At 39.3% G+C, this 22,234-nt stretch overlaps 1 protein-coding gene across 6 annotated transcripts in view; it reads right to left on the reverse strand.

The window, feature by feature from the left end:
- RAPGEF5 (Rap guanine nucleotide exchange factor 5) overlaps window positions 1-22,234 on the reverse strand; it is a 230,533-nt gene that overhangs the window by 14,664 nt on the left and 193,635 nt on the right. For all 6 annotated transcript variants that reach the window (XM_059844686.1, XM_059844697.1, XM_059844675.1 and 3 more), the window contains 10 exons: window positions 18,500-18,578; window positions 17,235-17,379; window positions 15,293-15,390; window positions 14,516-14,546; window positions 13,503-13,581; window positions 10,400-10,549; window positions 7,850-7,947; window positions 5,983-6,105; window positions 4,618-4,796; window positions 1,342-1,432 (listed from right to left, as the gene is read on the reverse strand). In XM_059844686.1, the coding sequence (XP_059700669.1) occupies window positions 1,342-1,432; window positions 4,618-4,796; window positions 5,983-6,105; window positions 7,850-7,947; window positions 10,400-10,549; window positions 13,503-13,581; window positions 14,516-14,546; window positions 15,293-15,390; window positions 17,235-17,379; window positions 18,500-18,578 (1,073 nt within the window). The remainder of the gene's footprint in view (window positions 1-1,341; window positions 1,433-4,617; window positions 4,797-5,982; window positions 6,106-7,849; window positions 7,948-10,399; window positions 10,550-13,502; window positions 13,582-14,515; window positions 14,547-15,292; window positions 15,391-17,234; window positions 17,380-18,499; window positions 18,579-22,234) is intronic.

The following is a 22,234-nucleotide window of genomic DNA, read 5'->3' on the forward strand; positions in this document are numbered from 1 at the left end:
CACACAGAAACGTGACATATTTACAGTGGTACATATGCAGATGCACTCTTTGTTCTGACAAGCAGCACATTCTGCTCTTCCTGAGAGAAGCCCACCGGCAGCACACGATCTCCAGAGGCCTCAGCACAGAGCAGAGCTCTGAGTGTCTCTGTGCAGGAGAGATCTGTATCATTGCCTTCCAGACCACACTTGGTCTCTTCCACTCTCCTACCAGAGCCCAGAGAAATGGAATGAAGGCAACTTAGCAGGAGGCCAGGGCAAATCCTCCCCAGAGAGGTGTTCTAGAGATATCAGAGGCAAGGAGTTTCCATATCATTGTCCTCAGGTATGTAGTTGCTCTAAAACTTTTACTTTATCTCTTATTTAAGTCATCTCTTCCTTGCCTATCTGAGTCTCTGTAAACAGTCACTGTGTCAAAGCCTCAGACATACGAGTGATGTTTCCATATGTGTGGTTTCAGCTGAGGGGGCAGACTTTGCTCTGGACAGTGTCAGACAGGTTTGTAAGTCCCTAATGGCCCTTTGGTCCCAGCTGTTGGTGCTCAAGTGTATCTCCAAGGCAGGAGATCACAGCTCTTCTCTGTCAGTCTGTATTACAGATTGGTATTTTTGGAGTACTGCCTACCTGTGGCGTTAAGGGCATGAAGGAGGGATAAGGCTTCAACCCACCCTGCTCAATTACTCCTTCCCCAGTATTTGGTTCATCAGCAGATGCAGTAAACTTGCAGATACTGTAACTCAACATGGATGCCATTTGGATGGAAAGAAAAAAATCCAAACAGAAACACAGATCCCAGTGGGACCCTCCTTTAAACGCACCCATGCTCTGTGTAGCACCCAGTAGCTTTTTAAGCAAATAATCTCTGTTCTCCAGTATGCTCCTTATTCATGCTCATTTCCTAAATTTGTTGTTCAGGATGAGCAGCTGCAAAAAAAATTTGATGAAAGACAACTAAAGATGGTTTATTTCTACTTTGTTGTTTTGGCTTCTTAATTAAATTATTCCATAATAAGGTATTGCTTGTTTGGAGCCACCTTTGTAAGACTTTCTATTTTGACATCTACTTAAAATGCTAGAATAATTTATTTTGTTTTAAGGGGATAAAATCTCCGTGCTTTGTTCTTATTTAAAACTCTGGAAGGACATGCTTAGGTGTTTTTTTCTTTAATACCTGCATATCTAAGGTTTCAGGTCACAAAGAATTTTCTCCACCAACACTTCCTCCATGTTTGATTTCAGCATGAAAAATTATTAATCAGAAAGAAAAGGTAATTCACCAGTATACAGCCTTTGTGCAAAATGGTTTTGACAGTGTCTGAAAGATATAAAGATGTGTCTTACCTCCCAGGTCTGAGACAGCCGGCTGACAGATGCAGTGTTGAGACCCATAACAATTGCAAAGAATGAATTCAGATTTCTTTGGGCTTTACAGCTGAGGAATGAAAATATGATTTTTTGTACTCAGAATCAGCAATAAATGGAATGCACACGTATCCTAGGTTACTGAGTCTCATCTCAACCCTCAGCACTAACATACAATCATCTTCCACATAATGAACTCATTAAATGTCCTCTCATAACCACCTGCAGTCTAGGTGATGGGGTCTCTAAGAAGTTTTTTAGAAAACGTTCTACTGTCTCATCAACCCTGTTGTTGGCAGGTTAATTTTTCCCCGTTGCTGTCAAAAGTAATTTTCCCTTTTCAATGTTCAAGTTACTCCCAGCTGTCCTTTACCATACAGAATAATTCCTTGACCTCTATTCTGTTGTATTATAAATATTTTCATCCTCTTTTTCATCTTTTCTGTAAATTGTACAACATAGGTTCCTTCAATTTCTCTTTGTAGTTGTGGCCTGCAATTTGCTTTTCCATACTGTTATTATCCTTCACTGAATTCTTTGTAATTTATTTTAACTCACATTTAACTCTTATTTCCTTCACTACTTTCTCATGTAGTGAGACAGTGGGGAGGGAAGAAGAAATATAATTACTGTTCTACATTCTTATGCAAGCATAAAACAAACAGCAAATTATTTATTTGGAACAGCATCACATTTTGTCCTTTCTTTTAATTTGTCATCTATTATCACCCAAGGACCTCTGTCACAGTGCTGTTCTTGACAATCATGCATTTATTTCTTCAGCTCAGTATTAGCATTCTGTAGCTGAATTACTTGACATCTATCTAAATTAAATCTTATCCTACTGTTGTTTGCACATGCCACTAGACTCCTTAGATAATTCTTTTTTTTTTCCTATCTATGCCCCAATGCATTTGCAATCCCTCATCATTTTTATTGTCTGAAAATCTGGTTAGTGCTCAATTTACATATGCCTGTAAACCAGTTGTAGCTAGTACTGGTTCCAGTACAGATCCCAATTTGCTCGATTCCTCTATTTTTTGACATTTTACTGTATACAATCAGACCATGCTTATTTCTAGTTCTAGGAAACTTGAAATCCTGAAATACTGAGTCCTTTTGAAACAAAAATACTGCCCTGTCTCTTGCAGATTTTTGGAGACCGTACAAATATATGGGTGCATTTGTGTGCGAGAGTGCGAATACTCTTTTAAGACAATTTAAAATTCCACTGGCTTCACTGGGATTTATCATCAGGGAAAAGTACATGCCAAGGCCTTAGCCTGGAAAATGGCCAGAAGTTGTAACAAGTTTTATAAAGCCTGCTCTTATCACTGTGTACTATCTTGAGACAGTGAATTTCTCACTTCACTTCAGCTGTCTTTGAGTTAATCCTAACTTTGTTGCTGAGGTTCTTTTTATCATGAAAACCAGGCAGCTCCCAAAGGCAACTCATTTCAAAACAAGGAAGGTGTCCAATGCAGCCTGCATGAACTGTCTGTTGGGTGGACCCACTCCTCACACCAAGCAGTGGAAGAAGGGATGTCTCTCACAGCCTGCCACTGCTTGTTTGGGGAGCAAAAAGGCTGCTGTTGTAATCTTTCTGTTCTAGCCTTACATTGACTTGTTTCTTTAACTCCCCAGGATGTTTTTTCTAAAAACATGCTAATTAATCTTGTTTATTGAACCACTTGTCTTCTCTTTTAGACTACTCATCAACATAAGTGAATGGATTTGTTTTCCAAAAGCTCTGCCTCCCTTCTATGCATTGACATACTCGCATAAAATGCGTTCCTCAACAGCAGAGCACACAGATAATGAATATGAAATTTTAGTCCTGGTGGTTTCCTGACCAGACAAAGATTCCTAGCTGAATCTGTGAGCAGAGAACAGGGTGCAGCCAGAGTTGTTCATCACAAACAGAACAGGAGGGCTGCTTGGCTTGTCTCATGATGTGTTTAGTACACCATCCTTCCACCCTAATTGTTCCTCTTTCATCAACTCTTCCAGAACTGATGAGATACAGTGGTGTGTTCATTTAGAAAGCAGTTTTTATGACCAAAAAAAAGAAAATCCTGTGAAAACTACACACTCTCTTATTTCATCACCTACATTCTCCAGTGATGGGTGCTTCTGCTATACATGGGGAGAGCCTGTCTACTGTTTACTGACAACTGTATTTAGTCTCCACAACTTTGGCTTTTCACTTAGCAGAATGGGATCAACACTTCAGTCTGGTAACAAATATATTCTTATTCATGTAGGACTGACACAAAACTTTTGCTGGGATGCAAATTAATGCTACAATGGTGCAAGCAAGGCACATGGAACCAACCATTTTTTGGTCATTGGTACGGCAGAAAATGAACATATTACTGGATACCACACAACTTGAAAACTAAATCAGATCACATTTATGAGTTACACTAGATTAGATTAGAAGAATTAATTTCTCTAAAGGCACTGCTTCAGCAGAGAACAGTCCTCTGTAACTAAGTGCCTTGCAAATTAAATCAGCCCAGTCGATGAAGGTAGCAATTTATACATTTTCCACAACCATGCATATTCAAATATTGCAGAAGACCAACAAGTGGAGAGAGAGGTGAGGATGATTGCACATATTTAAATTGCTCCATTTCTTTGGTTACAAAGACAAAGAGTGATTACAGAAAAAAAGAAATTTTTTTGTATAGTATATATTTGTATTCTGTTGCAAGACATAGAATAAATGCCAGTACTACTTAATAACAATGAAAGAGTGGACTGTCAAATCTAACACATGGGAAAGCCTACCCCTCCAATAAGTAAAAGAGAACTCCAGTGAGAATTACAGGGGGCAACAGCTTATTGCAGTTAGATTCCTCTCTAGAGGTAGGACTTTCAAGTTTATAACATAATGTTTTGGTTTCTATCGTCATGTGTGACTGTTTTGCTGCCAAAATAGTTCTGTCATATGGTCCTCAGGTTATCTCAGCTCAGAAGGAGCCACCTCTGCACCATCAAGGATGTTGCAGCTGACACTGCAGACATAGTAGCTAAGCTGCCCAAGGGAGATTTGAGCAGCACACACTCCACCATGCCTAGTTTTGACCAGGCTCTGCTGTTGTTATCTATGGACTGGTTTACTTAGGAATGCTTACTACACTATCAAAACACAGGATGACGAATTAGTTTTCTTTCCTTTCTTCTCTACCTACTTCTTGCCAAACAAACCATGTGAATTCAAGGATTTCTGTTGCAACACCAGCAACTTACTGGGCAGCAATCTTGATGAACTTTTTCACAAGCTGTACACGTTTGCAGAGCTGGCTACAGAGGAGTATCTCAGTGGCAACCCAAAGCTGGACCTCGTTGCATCTTTGAAGCAGAAGACTGAGATTCTCAGTGTTTTCAGCACTGCCCTGTCTGCTGAACGTGAAGTATATCAGCTCTTGCTGCAAGACATTGACAACATCATTAGGGATATAGAAACAATTTAAATATAAAGGAACTGGAAATTATTTAAAACTGTTTTGGAAACAAGGTTTGGTCGCAAATGGTTATTTTTTCATTATCCGTGAGCCAATCACAAATGGTTCAGGTTTGGCTTAGCAAAATCTAGAGACTTATTACAGAAGGCAGGTGGACTGGAAATCCTGCAAGATATGCCCTCCTTGTTAGAATGCCCAAGGTTCCATTTCTGGCTATAGCCAGGTATAAGACATAAACAATTTATTTCTGTATTTCACCATTTCTGTTCCAGTAAGAAAAATCAACCATATCAAACCACTGCAGAATCTGAAAAATTTCTATCCAAACTTGTTTCTGTATGAGCCAATTTTTAATCAATAGATGTGTGGGTCTTGATTTCTGTCAAAAAAAAAAATGTGGCCAGTTTCAAATTTAAAGTGTTTAAACTGAATAAAAGAACCCAATGAATGAAATAAAATGAAAGCATCTGGTGAAGAGCAAGGCAATTTCACATTCATCTTCTCAGAAAGCCAACATGCTTTTCAGTAAGTGGTGTTTTCAAGAGAGCTTTTCTACTGTTAACTGTGTGTTTTACTGAGCAACCCAAACCAGAACCTATCAAAGTCATTGGAACAAGCCAATGGGCCCTGAAGTGCACCATTATCTCATTTAATAAAGCCTGCCCAGTATTCTTCATCTCACTGCAGCCTAACAAGAACGAGGACAGTAACCATCTGAATTGCTGAAACAGTGAATTCTTTTGTGGCTAAAGTGATATAAAAGACAGCTATTTCTGGAATCCCATATTTACTGAAACATTATCAAGTGCATAGGACATTATGCATATGCAACACATTCACAGAGAAGGTTTTTAGAAAATAATCATGGTCTTTTACTCTTTTGAGGCAAATCTCAATAGAACACATCAGGTATACAGGGAACATATGAGATGCCCAAACACAGAAAAGCTACAAACCTCTGACAATTGAATTTTCAGTCTCAAGGACTGCAAGGTAACTCTTGGACCTGTGACCACTACTGAGAGCTACCAAATCATGTTGTGATGACAGTGAAGCAAGCAACCAGGAGTACCAATGCTCCAAAATCCACCACAATGATGCAATGCTGCATTACAGTAATATACCTGGAAGTGGATGTGGTGCTTCTTACCTCGTGAATTGCATTGAAGAGGCTCCAGTCAAAGTTTGTTAGTTCTAAGGCAAGATCCCAGGTGTTAATTCCCAAAATCCTTACAGATCTTTGCTGCAACTCCTCATTTTCAGAAAATGGGCTCTAAATGAACAGACAAGAGCAAAACAAATTCCTCAAGAAATGCCAAAGGTTCTGCAATGAAACAGTTACTGGACTAAGGTACCAAACAGAGCTGAGCAGGTAATCTTCTCTAAGTGCACTCTGAGGGCTTTTTTCCCCACTAATCAAAATGAAGGAGCTATAACCTATTTAATAAATAGCTTGAAATGGGAAATGGGTCAATAGGATCAATGATTTGCTTTGGAGAGTGAGGCCTTCTCCCTCTCTCCCCTTCTCTCTCCCTCTCCCAACCTTGAATATAAAACACTGGCCAAGCAGAGAGCATAATGAAAATAAAATCCCTCAAACTATCAGAAAATAAAATCTAAATTAAGATACCAGTAAATTTTCTGATACAAAAGAATCATTCTAAAAACACATTGGATTAAGAATAAATGCACGTAACCTGCCCTCCAGTCCACTTTTACAAATAACATAAATCCATATATTTTATGATTAATCTATCCCAAATGTAATCAACAAAGAGTAAAACACTGTGGGCTCTGATTAATAAAAGTTACTCAGTATATTACTGTGGAGTGCTGTGATAATGCTGGTATTCAGGGTCATCAGGCATTTTCTATTATTAGCTGGGATTTTCAAAATTTTGCATTTCTCTTGGCTTTTTTAACCTCATCAGTCTGAAACTTGGCACATGAACCATCTGCCAAGATGGAAGATTATTCTTACAAGTTAAGTCATTACTTTGGTGCTATATTTCAGACAGTTACAGCAAGTTTTGCAATTTTTATTATGTAACTAATGAAACTAGATTGGCTGTCACCTATCTATGCTGGAAACCTTCCTTTGATATTCACATTTTCAGAGATGGCTCAAAAGCCAGAGATAATGGGGATGACAGATCACAATGGTAGTGGCATGTCAGCTCTTTGGGGCACATTGATCCAACAAAATATAAATAGACATTTCTCATCCCAAGGATGAATGCACAGATCCTAGAGGTACTGACAACATGTAGAAGTCAGCTGTGATACAGCCCCTACTCTTTCCTGGAAACATCTGCATAATTAGCACAAAACTATTGGAACACTGAAGTGTCTGACCATGCCTGCCTCACTGAGGTTTTGGGAAAGCATGGAGGGAGGGAGGCTGCAATCCTGGTTTCTGAAGACAGAGGGAAGGATGAGAGAGATCTGCTCTCTCTCGATCCGCTGACCTCCCCAGCACCAGCGAGAGGATGGAGAGACAGACAGAAGGAAAGGAGGAGAACACACCCCCAGAGCTACACACCAGCTGGCCACAACTGATGGGTCTTGTGGAATTCACACAACATTTATTTCCACCTGTAGTGATTCCAGCGAATTTGCTCACCACCTTGTATGGTTATGTACCCGCCAAAGTGCTACAGAGGCATAAGGCAGGGTGGGGAGGAAAGAGTCACAAGATCCCTGAATAATCCTCATCCCATCCATTCCAGTACAAACACAGGTCAGCTTTTGCAGGCTGATGTATATTGCAAGATTTAAGCTGCACAGAAGCTTTGGCTTATTTAAAATTGATGAACAAATTCCATTACTGTTCAGTCAAATAACTGCTGTTAATGAAAGATTTTTTTTTTTTTAATGAATAGAGCAGCTCAGTAAGCTTTACTTTAAAGAAGCAAAAAATAAATTCTGCATTGAAAAAGCCCTCTGAGACGAATACTGAGGTTTTGATTTGGAGTCAGACAAACAAAAAATGGGAAATATACAACACCAATCCTTACCAAAGAATCAGTCAGATCTTTTCGGTATACAAACATACGACTGGATGACTCCAAAGATTTTGAGATAGCCAAATCATTTGGTTGTAGCTCATGTTTTTCTGTAAAAACAGCAAAAAACCAGAAGTTTCAGAACAGAAGTAAAAGCTTCATATGAGAAATAAAGGTACAATTGTGTTTGTGAAGCCACATCAATTTCTTAGAAGGTAACTAAACTACACTTCACATAGAACAGAAAAAAACCCTGAAATCACCTGGTCTAGCCTCCTATGCCTTAAAGATCATTTCATTTCAACCCAGTGTATCTAGTATAAATGTAGTGAATTTTGTTCGAGCAGAGTGGCTCAGCCTCCAGAGACTGAGCTGTTGTATGTGCAAAACCAGTGACTGGAGATTAAATCAGTAGCCACAGCCACTGAGCAGGAAAAGAAGTTTAAAGGATCCCATCAACATGAAATTCACCCCACGGAGCAGTAACACAGTATTTGTAGTAATTCTTCTAGCTAGACTTAGAGCAAATAATTTAGGAAATAGCTGAGTAAAAGAGCAGGACACTGGTAGCAAACAGAAAGGACTTTTTTTTTCCTCCAGTCCAGAGTACTGGTTCAGCTCTGTGGAATCTTGAATGAACTAGAGAAAAGTGGTGGGAAAAATAAAGCAAAACTCCAAATACAGCTTAAAAGCTGTCACTTCCTGGGGGTTCCCAGTAATCCTCTGGAGACCAGATACATGGTAGACCCAAAACTACACCAAGGACACTGACAGCTACCCTGGACTCTGCATTGCCCATGAGGAATAGGACCAGGAGGAGCTTGAGAGCCAAATCTAATTTCAGACAGTTTTCCCTTTTATCCATGCTCACTTATCCATTGATGCACAGATACATTATGCTGAACTACAATTATGTTTCTTCAAGGTAATTTTGAATAAGGAGCTTGCTTATCCATTATTGTAGTACAATAAAAACAGGTTCTCCAATGCTCATACTGCTGCCCTCCAAGTGGATGAAAAACAAGAGTTCTAAGTCACACAAATAGCAAAAACACAAAACAGAAAAAAAAAAGCACAGCAGGCTGGTGTTTGTTACTTGCAGTAAAGGATGCATAAGAAGAAAGATACTGGTATTGTTGTATTTCAAATTAACTCAGGCAATGTAACTAAATAACATTTTAGGGGTTTTAAAGATCACGTACAAATGGCTTTCCTAGTATACCTGCATTTTATTTACTGTCTCTCATTGAACAACCAAGTGGCAACCACTTCCATTTTGTGGCTTTCCTGGGAACCAATATAGTATGTTTCATTATTTATGAATGGTTGGTTTTCTTTAGCTAAGCAGGCAGTTAGAACCAGATTTATTGCTATCAGAGCAAAACTTGACCTGCTCTTGAACGGGAGAGAAAGACCTGAAAAACAACACCAGCAGAGTGATTTTGCAGTGCTGTGAAATGCACTGAAGGTGAGTCTGGGCACACACAAGGGTAAAAAAAAAATGCCTGAAAATGATGTAGCCTGGATGGCCAGGACACCCATGTGTAATGCTCCCAATGGATGTTCTGTGCCCACGGTCTCAACAACCAGAGCAGGGCACTATCCCTGACACCCACACCAGTGCACTCAAAAATTGGTTTATTTAATTGAGCTTAGCATGGAGGGGGAAAAAAAGTGACCTTCCAGTTCTGAATCAAAGGTACAAACAGAACAAGCCAGCACTTGTGTGTATTTCACTTAACTAGACTGACAAAGAAGTAGCAATGAGTGCTGTAACTTAAAAGACCCATCCTTTGTCTTAGGGGGTCAGCACCAACTAATGTTATCTGAGAATATTTCCAAGATATCCTACACTCTCAGTCCTTTTGTAGATACAGCTTCACAGTTCTATGCACCTAGTTAAATTGCTTCCAAAAAACACCACAACAATCAAAGCAATCTGGCCAAGGAGCTTGAGACCTTCCAAAGATCAAAGAAGATCTGGGGACTTTGGCTGGTCCCTAGTAACACTCCATGATCACTACAGTCTTTCTTAAAAAAGACAATGACTAACACTAAAACAATAGGCAAAAGATGTCAATTGCTGCTTACAAAATATTGCTGAGATTGCTCCCAGTATCTCAGTTGTGCAAATACATGTCTTCCTCCTTTCAGCTCAAGAATATTTGTTACCTATGCCATAAATGAGGAAACAGCCATGCATATAGTATTTGCTATTCCTGTCTCTATTTTCAAGGCAAATCATGCCTCATTGCCTTCAAAATTAATTTAAATTCCAAAACAGGAGATTCATCTGTGAAAAAGAAATAAAACCTTGCAATACTGCTGGAGATGAGAGTTCTTTACACTCCCTTCCCAGCCAGGAGATGCTACATCCCACAGTACCCAAGAAAGAGCTGTTGCCATGGAAACAAGCCTCTGGGAAGCAGATCCTCATTGTTCCCCTGGTCATCCAGCTGTGGGCCCACAGATGAACAGCTGTATCCTTGCATCAGAAAGTGCCAGCCCTCCCTTACCTGATGCAATAAAAGGTAAGTAGTCAGAGGAAGGGAAGTTACTTACCACCAGAAAATGAGACTGTCACCAGCGCCAACTCCTCCTCCGGGTACTGGATCTTTTCTGCCACGATCTTCAGAATCTCCTGAGCTGAAGTTGACACTTGGGCTTTCACACTGACATAGGAGTGCTCTGTTATATACACCCGGCAGAAAACTGCACAAAGGAACAAAGACATGCTCAGCTGTAGGCAGAGATACCTGAACAGAGCAAGGAACAAACTTGCAGACCCCACCACAGCAATGCCTCAGCTGCCTGGCTGCTGCTGGAAGGGCAGTCACTGCACCCTGACACAAAGGACATGAAACTAAGCAGAAACATCACCATTTTTCCCCTCCCCACTTCCTGTCCCTGGGAAATGAGAGAGGCAGGCAAATGGAAACATAGACTCCCACAGCAATATCTATTTAAGATTTCCTACCCTGAGGATTTGTCACAGACAACTTCCTTCACTGCCTATCTTCTCTGAAACTCAGCTGTTGCCATTTTTTCTCCCTTCATTTTAGGTTCAGATAAATCACTGCCCTTTCAGTATACTTCATGTCTGCTGCAGAAATTATTTTGGACCTCCATTTCTACCTGGAACAGGAAGCTTTGCAAGAACAGTGCTCCCAGGTTTTCAACCACTCCTGACAGCTTATCTGTCTAGACATCTAAACATCTTGCCAGAGTATTTCAGCACCAGCAGAGATGGCCCACACTGCCATACAATCAGTTCTGACAACTCATTTCCTGAATCACAAGCAGCAGATATAAATGGGACTGGTTTGGAGAAACTCCCTGGGCTCACTACTTCCACTGAGGTCCATGAGTTGGTTCAGCTCTGGAAATGCTGTGGTCAGCTCAGCAATTACTTTTTTCTGCTACAAAAAGAGGTGTACACTCTTTCTGCCTGCCAGAATTTTAGGTTTACATCTTTAGCAGAGTTTGCCCTAGCTAGCTCTTTGAAATACGACTGCTACACTTAAGTGGAAGAAATTGAGCCAGAGACTTGCATAAATATTTTGGAAATTACATCTGCTAATCAGAATTGTAACAGCTCTTAGTTTCACACTCACTTCAGTGCTCAATTAAACTTTCAATTTCCTTCTCCTCTAGTACTTCTTATTCTAGACAGGCTGCTAGTATGCCAACACAGGACAACTTTTCTTCTCCAGAACTGTTGTATTTTTTTATTATCTTTATTGACAGGTGTATGTAGCAATAGCTCTTTGCTTATCCTACAGATCTTCATGGCTTCAGGGCACTTTCATTAGTGAAGACTATGCCAGAAGCAGTTAACAACTCTATCCTTGAGAACAGGGGTTTTTCCTGTTGTAGTAAAGAAAAAATGTATATGAGAATGAAGGAGGAACTTAACATTGAGTACTGGGCAAAAAAAGCCATTTGATTTTATAATTCCTTTTTAACCTGTCTCTGCTGACAGAAAGTAAATGAGATGCTCATTCTATGGCAGAATATTTTATCAGAATGGATAACATCATGAGGATAGAGACATCTAACTGCACTTTAAATAACGAGCTAGAAAAATAAATTTTAAAAAATCTGATAGGAATACTTGGACTCCATATGCAAACTGACACACCTTGCTTACAGTGAATTTGTTTGAAATGTCCTCTCAGTCATTTGCAAAGGGACAATGACAGTGATGTCATTTTATAAATGGGCTATTGATTTTTCCTTCTTTTAACACTGAACTAAATCATCCCACAGGTCAGATGCTCATGCACAACCACCATAGTTATTCTCTCCCTCACATCTTTCCAGTGTTCTATCTGTGGTATCTCTTGGGATGGATCACATCATCTCTTCCAGGAGCCTGTGCTGCTCCTCTGTCAGAAGGAGGGAATGGCAGAGGGAGGAAGTGGCCATGGGCTGCAAGCTGCCCTGGTAATGATTGCAATAGAGGATAAAACCCCTCTGGTCAAGTGGCACAGTGCAGCTGGACAGACCCATCCTCCACAAGCACCATCAGTCAGACAGCACTCCACCACACACAGTTAAATGTCCACCCTCTGCATCTGTCTCTCCCTTCCCCAACTTCACTCTGGTTATTTCATTCCTTTAATGCCATCATGTCTCCTGCTCTCAAGCAGTGGGAAAAAAGCGATTAACTCAGCCAGGACTGGCCTTGCTGGATCCTGTCCTGGTGGCTGTCCTACCATGGTCACACAGTCTGTCCCCTCTCTTGCACCAGCACACTTTCCTTTCCAGTCACCCACAAGCTGTCTACGACTCAAAAAAAAAATGAGTGTGGGGGTTCACATCCACAAATAAGATTTTTAAAAGAAGCCTTGGTAACATAAACCTCAAAACCCCCAACATTTGAAGCACAAAAAGAGGATTATCAATCAGCAGCCCATACTGTGGAAGTCTTTCGACTTGGCGTAGAACAAGCTCAGTTTTTATTCTGTCACAAATGAGTACTAAAAATACATTGACTTCAAGTGAACTTCTGGAGTTTTGTTCCCAGTAAGAAATGAAGATCTACTGTCAAAGAGCCAGGTAGGAGGTCCTTCTGTTGTTCCCTGCTTGTGTACACAGTGTTCTCCTCTCTGCCTCCTTCCTCGCACAGGCATTGCAGGAGGGTGACAGCCTCACAGCCTCACAGTACCATTAGGGATGCAGGGAATTGCCTTCTGAAATGGCTGGCATTAAAGTGAAGTGGCACCACACAACTCACAGAGATGTTTTTGAGCAGAGAAGGAACTAAGGCAGATTCCCACAGTTAGCAGATCCTGGCCCATTTCATATGACAGGCTTTTGCATTCACCTTTCACAATCAAGATATAGGTCAAGAGACGAAGAGCATGAACTGGAGCAGAACTAATGCCTGGTGGACAGGCTGCCAGCACACCTGGGACACACACAGGAGTGTGACAGGGGTGCTGGAGGAACCGGACAGGGAAAAAACCCCTTGAGATACCATGGCACTGCTGAGCCTGCCAACCAGGAGGAAGGAAGGAAAACTTGCCAAATATTTCTTCTTTTGTGTCCCTAAGGTCTTGTTCAAAAGCTGTATGTCAGCTAAAGAATATTTACACTGAAGTCCTTGAGAAATAATTGTATAGCTTTTGAGCTTTTCCTCCATTCTTTCATTTTTACTCACTTTCTTCTGTTTCATTCACAGTTCCTCTGTGCTGCAGCCAGTTCTCCTTTACACTGAACTGGTGGAAAAAGGTTTTATTCTGTGAGGGAGTGGAAAAGAAACAAAGGAAAAAAAAAATCAGTGATTTTTTGCATCCCTGCTGTTTACAAAGCAGTAATTCACAGAATACAGCATTTAACCTATATGTCTGGCCAAAAGTTTTCTATATAGGAAGTACACCCACCCTTTCTTGGAGCAGTAAACTGGGAGTTGCCTTACTAAAGAATGGCCAAGGTGGGGATTTTGGAGGAAGCAGGACATGCCAAGGCTAAGCAGCCTGCACAATTCAAGGTCTTCTGTATTCATGTTCAGAGCTCATTTCTTACACACTTCTTATATACATTTCCTATGCAGCAATCAGCCTGTTTAGCAATTTCACTACACTCTCATGTTCTGCCTTCCACATTTTTGCAGGAACATTTTAAGCTTATTACACACTTCACCTTCAGCCCAGTAAAACTGACGAGCACAGCAATTCACCCCTGAGCAGTTTGTACACCAACTTTCTCTGGCTGCAACTTCTCCCTCCAGTCAGACAGACAGATTCATGTTCCTCTCTTTTTGTCTGTTCCTGTCACAACAAATCCGCCCTCTGCTCTGTTTACTTGACATCCACGTCAATGCCTGCGTTCAGCCCAGTATGCCCAGCTTGCTACATCCCTCTAGCTCTGTGGGGACACCCCCCTAGGCCTCTCCTGAATTTTGACATCTCAAAGCATCTTGTTAACATGCTAATACTGTCACAACCACTGCAGGTTAGCTCACACTGCTGATATCCAGGATGCACTCAAAGGAAAAAAAATGTTCCTTAAGCAGCATTGCAGGTCTAACCTCACTGATGTGTCCTGTCATGTTTTTGGTCACCAGTCACGTTCAGTTAAGAAGCCAAGAAAAGAGAAAGAAGTGGGCAGAGAGGGAAAAAAAAGTGAGATGGTAACTTATCTAGCCATCAGCAACAATCAAGTTAGCATTACCTTTCGATGAGGTGAATACTCATCTACAGTGCTGAAACAAAAAGGAAAATCACAGTTATTCTTTCCAGCCAAAGCTTAGGAAAAGGAAGTTTTAGCTAGAGCAAACTTTACAACATCAGAAAGTTTTTATCAGTAAATGGTCACTGCAGAAAGGCTGCAGAGGTTCTTCAGGAAAAACTAAAGGCATCTGGCTCAGCCACAGAACTTTCCTTTGACTTGCATAATTGATTGTAGGGAAAAGCAATGTTGCCAGCCCATGAGCTGCTGGAGTAGGTTAACACAGCAGTCAGGGTCAGCCTCAAGGGCACAGCTCCTTCCACTTCCCCAATGGCCAAACCATGGAAACAACCTCCATTTGTTGGAAAAACATGCCAATTAACTATCTTTTATAGATGCCATAATTATTAGTAAAATAATAACTCTGAGATGACTATTCCAAGTGATTTGCTTCTCAGTACTGCAGAAAAAATGAAGGTACCATCTGAAGTCACAGACTGCAACTTCTGAGGGAATTTTTGCCAACTTCTCCACAAACTATTGCTCTGAAAGTAATCCCAAATGAAATTGATGGGAATGAATGTTGAATCACAAACACTGCCCAACAAACATCAGAAAAAATGGAATAATCTAGCCTTAGTTTTAAGAAGAGATGACTTGCAAAACTGAATATGCTACTTGTATCACTCATCACTTTATTGAATTCCAGAAAGATAGGAACAAAAATAAATTACACTCTGAATAAAAGAAGACTTGATCACTAATACAATCAATACTTACTGTCGGCGATGCATCCCAAGTATCTTCTGGAATTCTTTCAGGTCCTTCTCAAGAACGGGATACTCATACACATCATCTAGCACATTTCTGTATATCGTCTACAAAACAAAGTGGTATCTTAAAACACCTGACAACTCAAACATTAATCTAAGGCATCATATCAGTGGTCTAAGTCAATTCAGGCACTATCCTACTAACACAAATTCTATCATTATATTAATGCAAAACCTGTAAGGAGAGAATGTTCCTGTTTAAATTTACAGACAGGTCAATATTCAATATTCTTTGGAGAAACACTCTTACTTAGTACTGCGTACCAAGTGAGAGGGCAAAATTCTTGTACTATTTGTCTATAAACAGGAACATTCAAAACACCACTTGTGGCTATTACATGAAACCTGGGTTAGGTCAGCATAACACATTCTGAAGCATGACAGCACACCACACCATCATCACTTACCCAAAATGATAACAAATAGGTTCATCAGATTAAGACTTTTAAAATGGCAAATATTCTACTTTACCTTTCCTCATATTTCCGCATGCATTTTAAACTGAGTTGATGCCTCCCACAACACTCCCTAGCTGTAAACTAATATGTAAATAAACCTTACTTTTAATTCTGGGGGAAGACATTGTCGTAATTGAAATTCTAGGAAATATTTTCTCTACACTTTTTCCACATCTGCACGTAGATCCTTCCCTTTCTCTTCTAAGAAACAAGGATCACGCACCTGAGCTAAGTCACCAGGTTTGCTTTAGCCCCCACATTCAAAGATTTCTGCATGAATGATTTTAGCCTACGACCCTCTTTGTTGGTTTTGCACATGTAACTACAACCATCATTAACATTATTGCTGTTTAATACTGCACACAAGCTTCCAGAAGAGGAATTGTGAGACAGTGCACAGTCACACGCCTGCATGGCCAGAAAGCCCTGCCTCCAGACAGGGGCAACTCTGTGTGACATAACTGATGCCTGAAATGATGTCCCCTTTCCAGTATAGCAATACACACCTAGTACCAAAGAGCAAAAATCCTAAAGTTTCTGCTTCCATATGAAGTGTGCCCTACTTAAAAAACAAAACAAAACAAACAAAAAAAAACCCTAATCTCAAGATTTTTCTCCACATTGCCTTAGTCTTGAGCAAGTGACTGAAGAGATAAAAGACCCTTAACATCTCCAGTTAAGGGAGATGTTAAGAGCCTCATCAGTAAAATACTGTAAGATACTGCAAAGTCTCCTACAATACTGTCATCTTTCAACCAGTAGGGAAAAAATACATATTTAAAAAAAAAAAAAAAAATCAGTAATCAGATTGATTTCAGGTTCTCAACAACAGCACTATTTTCAACTTAACAAGGGCTTAATGAATTAACTAGTAAGAGCTGTTGGAACTCATACAGAAATACGAGAAAAACTTCGCTAACAAGCAAGGAACAAAATTTCTTTATCAAAAATACATAAAGCTATGCTGCTCTCCATGTCCACCCAGCAAACACCATGGAATAGGATTTCACTCCTCAGTCAAAGTAGCATTTCTTACAGACACCTCAAAACTCTCTATGTCCATGATCCTCTGGATACTGACTGCAGACCCTATTCTGCCAGACATGAGTGGCGTGTCCGAGGAATGTCCACATCTTTGTAGTTTTATTTCTTACCTCCCTAACTTTTCCCATTTTCTAGTGACCAGGGGAGTTCCAGAAGTTTCATAGGGTAAAGTAATGCTTTTAATGTTGACTCTATTGACAATACAGGATTTCTGTTCAAATTGACTATATTTAAGGTATTTAAAGAAGACACATGTAAATCATATTATATTAATGGAGAAGATCTAAGCATGAAAAAATATGTTTTATAGATTTTGCTGTTAGGGCTTTTAAGACACAGTATGTAATTAAACAGTGCTGAAATGCATCACAGAAATTGTTTCAATACCTTTAAAAATTGTTTTAAATGCTCATCTTCGTGTAACCAGTCTTTGTAGAGAGAAGTCCATTGAGACACCAAATGCAAGACTTTTCTTTTCCTACAGGACACATCAGAGTCATCTTCTTTCCCCTGGTGGTTCTTAGCACAATAGGTGCAGCAGGTTAAGGAACATATAATAAGATCTCAAAGAAACTTTAAAATTAACTGCTGGCAAAGACTTTGCAATAATCTCATTTGCAATGAAAGTTTTTTTTCACTGCATTGCTCAGTTTTAAATGTTTTAGCCTCTGGAGCTTTAGGAGTTTCATAACTTTTGGGAATGATATTCTCAGTTATAAGAATTTCAATTCATCCTCTGTGCCAAGAGGATTTTTTCCCCCTTACAGATTAGAGAGGTGAGTCTATAAAAGTAAAATCAATTCAAAAGGAATTATATAATGTGCAGTCATATATTTTCTGCAGAACTGAGAATGAACTTTTGCCCTGCACACCGATGCCAACGTGAATGTCTGTGGGAAGAAGGGCAAAGCATAACAATAACACAAAAAACAGGCAAAAGAAGTCAGTTTCTTTTTGTCTGCAAAAATTATACTATCTGGAGAAGTGACTCTATTAAAATTAAAAAAAAAAGTGAAATATTTCTACCAATTCTTTCTATTCATAAGGCAGAAGCATCAAATATCAGATGATAACCACTTTGTACACTTGCTCCTGTCTCTTCATGGTTCTTTGTCTTATAAGGGAAAAAAAAAGATGGTTTCAGCACAAAATTTAAAGATGGAGAAAAGATTTTAAAAAACCAAGCAAACAAACAAATGAACAAAAGTGTCATTTTATAGCCACAAGTTTATTCAAACATTGATTCATAGCTTCGTAGCTTATCCAAGTAATCAGAAATACATTAAAATAATTATTTCATCTCACAATGAGTTAAGACTTATATCCTGTATTACATGATAAAAGGAGCAGAGACTGTGAAATTCTTTACTTTTTCTCCTTGTGTATTCTGTAATGTATTATGCACATGTAGGTATTCTATGATTTAACATAACCTGGGGAAGTTTTAAGCCCAATTTAAATTCTAACTTACCTTATCACAGTTATAAAAGTTTATTTATCTTCAAACAAAGCTGACATAAAATTGCATTGTTGCTATGAGTCAGGCATTTGCCTCAAAACCAGGCATGTAACTTTGATATAAGGCTCAACAACAGATAAAACTATGAGTAAATGTGTGACCCCGGTGAATACAACTTTCAGTAAAAGGATATTGCCTCAGAAGGGCCTGGCACAAGTCATCAGTCGTCATGAAAACCGTGTATGTGAGAAGGAAATCATCCAGCAGAGTTTCTGCAGAGGAAGACAAAAAAAGCCCAAGGTACAATACATTAGCAAGAGCAGGAAGAAAGTATCTACTCCTGTTACTATGCATGGCAGGAACAGGACCCCCACCCTTAAAAAAGCCCCAAAAGAATACAGAATACATAAAGGTTTAAGTTTCAAAAAGTTAACAATGTGTTGCCACTGCAGAGATCAGTTCCTTTACTAAACAAGTACAGCCTCAGCTCCCAAAGCATCAACAAGCACGAGTATGCACAAAATAATTCATCATAGTTCAGGAACCAGTAAGAAAGAGTCCTTGTAACAAACACAGCCATCCTGGTTAGCTCAGCTGCACACAAAGCAGCCTTTCCACTTTAAAGGAAATTGAGAAGAATAGCTTTAAGTAATAAGAGAAAAAACTAGGATTGCCATGAACTGTGATTAACATCTATGCACAGTAGTTAACCATAGAATAAATACACTCAAATCTTTAGATGGTTGGTTAGTCTTGTGGGCATCACTGCAAGTGCTGAGAAGTTTTTCTCTAAGGTTTGTTCAATTGTATTAATGAAGGCTTTTTCCTCTTCCTGGTGAAAAATCAGTGTTACAAAACCAGGCTGAAGGTGCTGGCTAACAGATCAACCCTACACACTGAAACTGTGGCACCTCAGGTTGTCAGGACAAACTGCCAGTTTCAGATTTCAGTGTATCCTTTTCATTCCTCATTCCCATGTCACACTACTTTTAGGATTTTTCCAAACCTTTACTGCACACATCACTGGGGTGAAAGCACTGGGTTTGCTCTTGGGTAACAGGGCTCAAGGTAATCTCATGGTGGCAGAACCCAGTGGCAGAATGGAGATAAGACCGAGCCAGACTTTTCCTGGAGGTGTGCTACAAAATTATATGGGGTGACCATCAGAGATGGCAATAAAAGAAAATTTATCTAGATTAAGATACTTATTTTTCCTCCTGTGAAGAGCCCAACAGGACAGGTTACCTGCACAGTGTCCAACATCACTATATTCAGGGCTTGCCTGTGCTAAGCTCTGAGCATCCTGGTCGAACTGAAGCTGTTTCCACCATGGGTTGGACCCAATGGTTTCACAGCTGCCCTCCAAATGGAATTATTACAAATTTTTTAAACAAATTTGATTCTAATTTTAGTAAACTACTCATGCACAATGCATGATCTAGAGTATTTGGTTCACACAACAAAATCTTTATTGCAAAAAGACAATGTAATTGGTCTTTGTAACCACACAAAAAAAGTTTCTGTTTCTTCCTCTGGTGGTCTTTTTTTGGTTTTTTTTTTCCAAATGGTAAGATTTCCCTCAAGTTTTGAGGGATTCCTTTTGACTCCTTTTAATTTCAGCAAACACACCGTGTTTTCTTTAACAAGAGAACAGCTCTGTTTTCTTCAGATAAGAGCAGGAACACAAACAGAGGCTGAACAATAAAATAAGTGATTTCAGTTATACTGTAGAGCAAAAATATTTTACCAGTATAACTAGCTGGTATTAGTTAGCATCATACTAAGTTGTGATTTAAGTGATGGATTTACAACTGCAAACAGTAAGGGCCAACCACACCTCACATGAGAAAGACAAGGCTGAGCCCTGATCTCCGTATCCACATTTTCTCCCTATTTGTTTGTGATCTGTTCCAGTCCAAGCTAGTGCTTTTGTACAAGTGTGCAACTGAGAGCCTCCCAGCAGCTTTCCACAGCAAGGCTGCAATTTCACAATAATTTAGACCAATTTCTGTTCCAGCTGCTTTTGGACCCGATCAGTGAATTATTGATCCCATAGCGGCGGTGCACAATGACAATGAGAATTGATCCATGTATCATTCAAAGACAGATGTCACGTGGATAAACATGGATGGATAGCTAATGACATCCCACCCTGTGAGCATAGGACTCAAAATACCTCCAGTGTCTTTTAAAAAAATTAAAATAAGTCTGTCTCATTCAATGCATTTCACACTGTGGGTCCAGAAAGAGTCCTGATCTAAGGAGGTATAGGTTAAACCCCTTGCACTCAGAAGCAAAACAATTGAACTTTTTATTCTACCCAACACTGTTAAAAATGGTGGAAAGTATTATCTCTGCAGAAAAAGAGCATTTTGTCTTAGTAAATGAAAAGACATGGTGAACAGCTTGTTCTCTATCTGAAAGGTCATCTATTCATCCTCTTGCATGTCTTTTGGATGGTACAATGAGGCTATTAAAGTTGGGGGTTTCACAAACATTTATTTGGAAACAGCTGAGCTTGGAGTCAACAAACAAATTCTAGTTCTTTATTGAACTATGTGACTGTGCAGTGATCCTAACAAAGTCAAAGAGATGTTTACACCAGATTATTTCCCTAATCTCCTACTCTGTGTAGGTAATATCCAAGTTTCAGCAAAACATAGCCACGTGTTTGTAAAATAAATTAGCTCCTTGTTGAAGTAAAACTGCAATATTATCAAAGAACTTCTCTAATTGTTCAAAAGGGTGTGACTTTATCATAACTGGTGTTTACAAAATGACTTATATGTTGGTTTTTTTCCTGATAACCTGCTTTCCAGATGTCAATTCTTCCAGCATCCCAAAGTGTTGGGATGGAGAGAAAGATTGGTTTTACTATAATGCCAGTTTCTTGCTTTTTTGTTTTCTTTTCTTGCAAGAATTATGTTACAGACGCTATTAATGCAATTCTCTCTCAAATAAAAAACAAAACCACAACAAACCAAACCAAAGTGATGGAAAGTCTGGAACTGTACGTTTGCTCAGATAACTTACATTTAGTTTTAAGCCCTCTGTTCCTCTCTATCTCCACATCCTTCCATTCACAGTCTGGTTTCTAACAACCCCATCAAAACAAGGTATATCACTCAGCCTCCTTTAAGTTGCACATATGTATACATAGTGATTTCTTTTATCCTCAAAATGCAGAGGAAATGCTATGAAGAAAAGTTAATAAATTATGCTTCCTACAGCTTGTGCATAGGCTAAACTTCTTAAAATTGCCTGTGTACATGTTTAGAAATTTAAACCCTAGAGGAATGTTTTGAACAAAAAAAGTCTGGATTATACATGTGGTCCATTAATAGCACCACTCATCCATTAAATTACTTTAACAAGTAAGCAATGAAAGTGCTTTTGCAAGATTAAATATCTATTACCAGACATCACCTAAAGACTTAACAATAATATTCATATTTTAAAATGCCTGAACTAGCTTGTAGGTATTTCCCTGAAGTCCTACTGTTCACTGTAACTATCTTCTATATTTTCTTCCTAAGTGCCCTGTAATTTAAACTCATTTCAGAATATATTTTTCATGTCATAGCAGGACATAGCAGGAACACAAAACCTGAGGCTATACTAACAGTTCAAAAATAATTTGCCCAAAACAAACAACTGCATATTTGTCAGACACTTTTTGGACATTAATATGTGTCCACTAATGATGATTTGCTGGTCTTAATCTACAAATGGAGAGAAAGGGTAACCATGAGAGGATTTATTCACAGCATATTATTCATTCTGTTACTAAAGGTCACTAAGAGCAGTAAATTTGAATGAGGAAGAGCTGTGGCTGTACAAGTCGTGCTGACAATTATGAACAAAAGCGTTTCTGAGATTTTTCTGTTTAGTCGCATTTGATTTAAGAGTTACAAAAGGCAGTTCTTCA

The sequence above is a fragment of the Haemorhous mexicanus genome, chromosome 1 (genome assembly GCF_027477595.1).
Source record: "Haemorhous mexicanus isolate bHaeMex1 chromosome 1, bHaeMex1.pri, whole genome shotgun sequence".
Classification (NCBI taxonomy): Eukaryota; Metazoa; Chordata; class Aves; order Passeriformes; family Fringillidae; genus Haemorhous; species Haemorhous mexicanus.